At 33.2% G+C, this 7,500-nt stretch overlaps 1 protein-coding gene across 4 annotated transcripts in view; it reads left to right on the top strand.

Annotated features, from left to right (window-relative positions):
• Positions 1–7,500, top strand: part of LOC125025140 (WD repeat-containing protein 26-like) — a 17,150-nt gene that overhangs the window by 7,110 nt on the left and 2,540 nt on the right. For 2 of the 4 annotated variants that reach the window (XM_047613099.1, XM_047613124.1), the window contains exons 10-11: positions 1–181; positions 2,219–7,500. The exon at positions 1–181 is cut by the window's left edge and continues 32 nt beyond it; the exon at positions 2,219–7,500 is cut by the window's right edge and continues 2,540 nt beyond it. In XM_047613099.1, coding sequence (XP_047469055.1) covers positions 1–181; positions 2,219–2,277 — 240 coding nt within the window. In that variant the 3' untranslated portion in view covers positions 2,278–7,500. Of the gene's footprint in view, positions 182–2,086 lie in introns of all 4 variants that reach the window. The other 2 variants (XM_047613114.1, XM_047613108.1) reach the window with 2 other exon arrangements.

Here is a 7,500-nt window from a genome sequence, read left to right as displayed (position 1 = left end):
GAACTGCCTGTAGTCACCCTTGTCGGCCACACCCGAACTGTCAACTGTGTCACCTGGAATCCAAGATACCCTGCGATGATTGCATCAGTGTCAGATGATGCCACCGTGAGGATATGGGGACCAGCGCCACAGTACAGGGGATCTGCAGCAGCACAGAATGGCACAAAAGCCACTGCTAATGGTACATCTCTAATGTTCAGGAAAAATTTTTGTTTGACCTTATTGTATAACATTTTGCAGTGTTATGTTCCTTATTTTTTTTTAGGAAATTTGATCATGCAAAGAATGGTGACTATAAAGAAAAGGAATATCACATTAGTGTACTGTTTACATTAAAATCAACTTTTCCCATTTTAAACTTTAAGGCAGGATGTGACATTTGCCAAAAGAATGCGAAAAAAGATCAGTTAAGAATAATGTTTGAAATAAAGGTTTAATAATGTCTAGACAAATAGCCATTTTCATCATCCATTTTTCCCATACAAAAAAGAATTATGAATGTTGTGGCACCCTAATGCTCTACAGAACAATACTTGAAATCAAATAGCATCTCTTATTTTTTATTTTTTTATTTTTTTATTTTATGGTTGTAAACGTTAGTTATTTCATATTTTAACAGATGGAAGGGAGGAGGGAAGGGTTCTTGTTAAATTTCCTATAGATCATGTTGCCATGTCATATAGGCTGACATATGCATAATATCAAGCAAAATAGATTTTTCAGGAAAAATTCCCCAATTACTAAGTAAATGCTTCACATTTTTTATGATATGTAGGCTTCTTGAACAGTTAAAATAAAAAATACAGTACCTTTTTAGTTTTAAGTAAATCCAATTGATTTTTAAGATTTTAATTGAACAAACAGACAAAATTTGTTTATTGACAAAATTTTGAAATCTATTATTCACAAAGGAGTGCCAGAGTCACAGAGTTTGTGAATTTGCCAAGTTTTTTTCTGTCATTGCTTCTGTGTGGTTTTAGACTTTCTATGGTACTTCTTATCACCTATAATAAACATAATATACACAAAAAGAATCAACAATGCACAAGCTTGGTTTCTCTCTGGCTTAGTAGGTGCTGTTTATCCTAAATGCAACACTTTTATCACTCATGAATTCAGTGGAGAAATAGATTGATGATGCATTGTTCTGCAGCCACAGCAGCCCTGCCTCCTCTAGTGCAAAAGCCCTCGCTCCTCTGACCCCCCCCCCCCCCCCCCCCCCGTCACATTCCGCCTTTAACTAAAGTATACTTTTTAAAAGTTCAGACATTTAAAAATGATGGTAAAGTAGAGTGTTAGATAAATTTTGATATATTGAAATATATTTCAAATGCTCAAGTTTATGACATTATAGTTGCTGAAGAAGAGCATACTTCCCAAATGAGTGACAAGGAACTAGCTCCAAGAGAGATAATGATTTTCTATATTTCTATATATTTTACTGCTTTTATACTCCCACTTGAATTAAATGTTAATGACCATGAGAGACACCAGCACCAGTGTTTTACTGTCTTTGCTTTCAATTTTTTCTTTACCAATTTTTCTATTTTAATCTACCAGTAGAGTCAAGATTGAGCAAGAAAGAATTTTTCTTTCTTTCTTTCTTTTTGTGCAGAGAATATCATTTCATTACAGCTTATTTCAAGTAAAGAGGTAAAATGTAAGTGTTATGCATATTTGCGTGCATCTGTGTGTGAGTGTTTGTGTGTATGTGTGTGTGTTTGTGCATCAGCGTGCGTGTGTGCACATAGGTATATCATAGATGTATCTTTTGTTTGTGTGTGTTTGGGTGTATGTTTGAATTTTTATTGACTGAATGGTGACTTTATTTAAGGTACCTATTATTGTGAAAATAGTGTATTTAGTGCTTTTAACTGATCAAGTATATGCCTAGTATCATATGTCAGTTTAATATGCTCTGAGTTATAGCCTTTTTCCTTATTTGTTGCTTTAGTTTGGCAGATTTGGGTCTTCCGGCTCATGAATATCTTGAATGTGTATATAACATGTTAAATGATAAGAATAATACATTTTCCCCAGCTATAAATTTTGTCTTGGATCTAATTGCACTCATGATTTTTTCCAGATACCAAGAGTAGTAGCAAAAGCAAGAGATGCTGAAGGAGGAGCAGGTGTGGCAGCTGTCAGGGTTATCAGCAGCTCTTTCTAATGCATTTATTGCCTGTGTGCTTCTCACAGACACATTTCTTATCCCCAGGGAGTGAGTCTGAATCTCCAACTTCCCACATGTTCCTCAGCAACGGCGCAGCTGTTTAGTGAAGTGATCTCTTGTGCCACAGACCTAATATCTCGTCGCTTGTGGTGTGTTCTTGGTTGCTGGTGCCACTAAGTTTGTGTAGCACCAATGGTTGTTAGTGCCACAAAGTTAGTACCAGGGCATTGGTGTCATGCCACTATTGCCACAAACACAACTTTACTTATTATTTTGTGACACAGAGACTTCCTACATGATATGGCTGAGTGATGGACAGCTTGTTGGATCTTGTCATCCTGTGAATCATTCCTCTATGAGTGTAATGCTAAACCCACTCCCCAACTGTGGTATCAGCGTCTGGCTTAGATTCTTTTGGAACTTAACTTTCGAAGTTGTGCCTCAAAAACATAAATATTTTGGTAAAAAAATATGGATTTTTCCAAGTGGATATACTGTTCTAAGTCAGTTTTGATTTCAGATACAATTTCCTCCCCCCAAGAGAAGCTGACTGATAACAGAAGAACTTTTTAATGTTTGGAAGGTCAAGCTTTATTCTATAAGATATATTATTTTGAACACATTTGGTGACAGCAGCTGGATCTGTATCAGTTATCCCTGGAAAACTGTTCACTGTTAAGATATGTCTTTTTAATTTAGAAAATAACAAGACCAAAGACAAGGATCATGATAAGCATGCCTTGCTATTTTCTCCTGGAAAAGGTGGTGGTCACTCTAGAGTATGAATCACAGTAGGATCCATAAGATGCCAGAATGCTCACCTTGAGTTCTTACATGCTTGGCTGACTCAATCATCGATTCATCAAAATCAACTCCATCATCCATTATTTGTGTACCAGCTCTACAAGACACCATTGTAAATACAACATCCTTCCTCTTTTGGAGTAACCTTGTTCGTCCACAGGGTTGAATTTTGTGTGATGAAACCTATCAGGTGTAGCGAGATGCTTGGTAGAAAGAATGGTTTTTCTCCTTGTGTCGTGAAGGAATTTGTGTCCAAACCTTCACTGATGAATCTGAAATGTGGAGTTCATGTAGTGTTTTCCTTATTTGCTACAATCTATATTTTTTGTTTTAAATATCTTGTTTTCTTCTACTTTTTATTTTCATGTCCAAGATTTTGATGTTAAGAGCAAGAGGGATAAATCGCTGTTCTGATGTTGCCAATACTACTGGTGTTATACAAAGTCATCTGGCTATTCATCTCATTTGTGACATGATATATTCTCTCAAGATGGATGGAGTATAATATTTAAGAAGGGTGAACATTGTCACTTTGATGGAATGTAGAATATGATGCTCATTGAGGATTAAAAACTTTCTTATATGTGTCCATGTTGATGATAATACTACATGACAAGATTTTTTTTTTTTTTTATCATCTTATTTTTATTATTATGTTTTATGTTTGTTGTCATGTAATTCTTCAACCATTTTGTAAGTATTATTTAATCTTTTGAGAAAGGCAGTGGTTTTTGATACAGTCCCATATTTCATTACTGATTTGCAATTCATAGGACAAAGAATACATAACATTTAAAAAACCCAGACTCATTGGAATATCTAGCTTGCCCATCCCAGTCTCTCTCTGGTTTTGTATATTCTTCCATTATCCACGGATACATAATAGAAACAACCTCTAACCTAAATCTCACATAATCATATCTTAGATAGACCTTATCTAATTTACCTCATCTCGGTAGAATGTCACCCAGTTTTAATGTATACTTTTGTTTTTATTGTACCTTGCCTCAGCTAGGCAGAATGAAGTTACACAAAGCAATTTCAAACATAGTCCTTAAATAAAACTTAACCTTTTCAAGCTTGAAATCCTTTCAGTCCCAGCCATCAGACCTGAATTTAACTAGAACTTAAACCATGTGTCCTGTGGATAGCAAACTAGCATTGGAACGTGGCTTTGAACCATGAACTACTCTGTTTAGCTCATTGGCACTGGATGCTTACACTGTCCACTGTAGTCTTATTTTATCAGTTGTGTTTACACATAGATGGCTACAACATTGTTTAGTTACCAAGATGTCAGTTATTAGGCCTAGACTTTAGCTGTATACCTCTTTTCTTGAATTTTTCTTAAAAAGTTTATTTCTAATTCTATTGTTATAAACATTTTGATAATAGTAATAATGATGATAAGGGTGATAATAAAGATATTGATAATAATAATAACAGTAATAATAACAATGTTATTAACAGTAATTATTATGAAAATTCAATGAATAGGGTAAATACATGAGATCTTCTTCACCTAGTAGTTGACTCCTTGTTGACTAAATACTTCAGAAGCCATCTGTGTCTAAACAAAATTAATGAGATTAAATCACAGTGGCTGGTATATGTATACTTGCACTTCTGGAGTCAGTGGGTTGAATGACAGAGAGAGAGAGAGAAAAAAAAAACTTTTTACATGAATTAATATGACAATCAAGTCATCATGATATTTACTGACAGGGAAGTTAGATGTCTTGCCAATCACATACTATGTCATAGGAATTTAATAGAAAAAAAAGGAGAGAGACTTGTTATCAGTAGCAACTTTAGTAAGGAAAATGTTGATATTTGGGTTCTCCCCAAGTCAGCAGTCATGGTACATAAGTCTGTCTTCTCTTTTACCCCTTTCTTACTGGGGCCATTGAAATAAACCAAGTGTACTATGATTAGTGCGAGTGCTTGACTAACAAATGCAAGATGCATATTATTGTCCTGTGTGAAAGATTGCAAGATAACTTCTGACAGTTTGTGTTGTTGATTTTTTTTTTTTTTTTTTTTTTTCTTCATAAATCTACTTTCGTATTTTTAGTTTTGCTACTTCATGTATACCCAAATCAAATGATTATTTATAAAGATAATTAAAAGTTATAGGGATGGCAGAACAAGATAAACAAGGTAATGGAAGTGTCTTACCCTAATTTAATGTTCAAGAAAATATAGGACAATTTTTATCACATCATTCTTATTTCTATCATTTTGTTATAAAAGGCAGTTCTTCAAGGAATATGTGGTGAAAAATATGTGCATAACAAATTATTTAAAAAAAAAAGAGAGAAAAGTACAACTTGTGTCGAGTCTACCATGAATGAACTTTTCATTGACTCATGATCGATATGAAATATTTATTTCACTGCTATTGCGATAACATTTTCTTTAGAATCAGTCTTCTCAGGTGTACTGGAAATGTCAATAAAGTCTAAGGAACACTCATAGTTCATATTGTCCTAGCAAGAAAGAGAGAGAGAGAGAGAGAGAGAGTGAGAGTGTTATTATTTTAATAATATGAGTTTGAAAATTTATCTTAGTGTCAATAGTAGTTGTGATGGTTATGATTTCTAAGCTACAATAGTTTAATAGCAACAGTTATAGTATAGTGCTTTTCTGTTTATAATTTTATTAGTTTCCTTTTTAAAGATTTCAGTGATTGTTCTAGCAAGTTTTTGAGAGCATACCATTTCAAACATGGATAGGTTATAGGGAGCCCTAAATATAATTACCTTGCCTTTTATATTTTATTTTTGTCATTGTTTTTCTCCTGTACTAAATACTTTGTGCTTCATTTCTGAGAGTTTCCATGGGGCATTAATTTTTTTATTTTTTTATTCGTAAGTTACATATCAGATGAATTATGGTTCAAGGTGACTTTTGATTACAAGAACAATTGACATGTTGACACCACTAAAGAAGTAAGCTTGTGGAGGCTTCACTCACCTGCTGGCCTGTGTTTTTTAGGCTGATATTGGGAAGATGGATTTGTTTTGACTATGAGTAAATGGAGAAAAAGGAAAGATTTATAAATTTATCATAAAGATTTCTTATTTATTTAGGAAATTTATGTTAGACATTTTGTCTTCCGTCTTCCCAGCCTTTTTTTTTTTTTATATGTTCTTATAGAAAAAAATATTGAAGACCATATTTCTAAAGAAATGAGCAAGATGGTCCTGATACTGTAATGTTTTATGAAATGTATAATTTTAGGTTTGAACAGACGAGAAACTGTTCATGTGATTTTTTTTCTCTCTCTCACTTTTCTTTTCAAGGTTATATACCTCGTAATCTCATTCTATGTCAGGTCTAGATATTTCGTACTATTTTTATTTTTATTCTATTTATTTTCATTTCATATTTTTTAGTACCCAACTGAAAGGAAGGAATATGAATGCAAATGCTTGTTAAGTAAATTGGCATCAGGTCGTCTGATTCACCAGTCTTTGTAGGTAACAGATGACTGAATGTGAAATCACTTGGTGTTCTTCATCTACTTTCATTGATGCATGAAATTGTACTGTAATTTATTCCTGTCTGTGTGGTATTATGGAAAAAAAATTGTATTGCAAAAAAAAAAAATGAAAATAAAAAAAAGATATTGAAGGACTTATTTGTATGGTGTGTTTGAATGAATTGCTCATATGTTAAATACCATTCTAATGATAAGGAAGATAGCAGAGTTAACTGTAGTAGGACTTGATTCACTGAATTCTGTGCTTTCTTTTATAATAGACTTTTTCATTGGTGTGAAAGCTAGAAATATGGAACTGATGATCGTGAAGCACACTTGGAAAAGAAGTAAACTCTGTGACAATGGCATTGACAGAAAAAAATTCTGTCTTATTTGCCAGTTTTGGTTTTCAAACAGGAAAATGTGTTCATTGGATCTGTAAGCATATAAATCCTATTGACTCTGTAGCAAGGCAACACAGATGTATCATTGAGTGCATGGTTACATCACTAGCAAGGCTGGTGGCAGGCCCCACCGTGTTTGTTGTTTTTATTAGTTAATTTAGCTCTTTTTCAAGACTCAAAAAATAGCATTAGATTGTTTTAAGCAATATGTATTAATTTCTGTCATCAAATGAATTGTTATTCTGTTAGTCCAGATGTTGATGTGAATTGTACGATTTAATGCAGATGAATTTATTAAAAGAATATATACATAAATATACACACACAAAACCTCCCTCCCCTCAGGAAGAAAACAAAAATATCTTGACATTGTAAATTTAGTATTTTCAATATGTATTGAATAGATAAAATCCACACACTATATGAATATAAGGTATATTGTGGCTTTTAGATCTGCCACTTCATTTAGATAAACTTTACTTGACCTTTACAATATTCATAGATTTTTTCCATGCCATCCTCTGTTTAAACATTGGAATATAAAATGGGTCTTTATTTTCAAAGTGAGCTTCATGTGGCATGTAATTGTAAATAGGGTATATTTGTTTAGGTACTAAGAAAAAGAAAGACAAAAA

The sequence above is a fragment of the Penaeus chinensis genome, chromosome 1, assembly GCF_019202785.1.
Source record: "Penaeus chinensis breed Huanghai No. 1 chromosome 1, ASM1920278v2, whole genome shotgun sequence".
Classification (NCBI taxonomy): Eukaryota; Metazoa; Arthropoda; class Malacostraca; order Decapoda; family Penaeidae; genus Penaeus; species Penaeus chinensis.
Note: the sequence above shows the minus strand (reverse complement) of the source record. Positions and strands in the feature narration are given on the sequence as shown.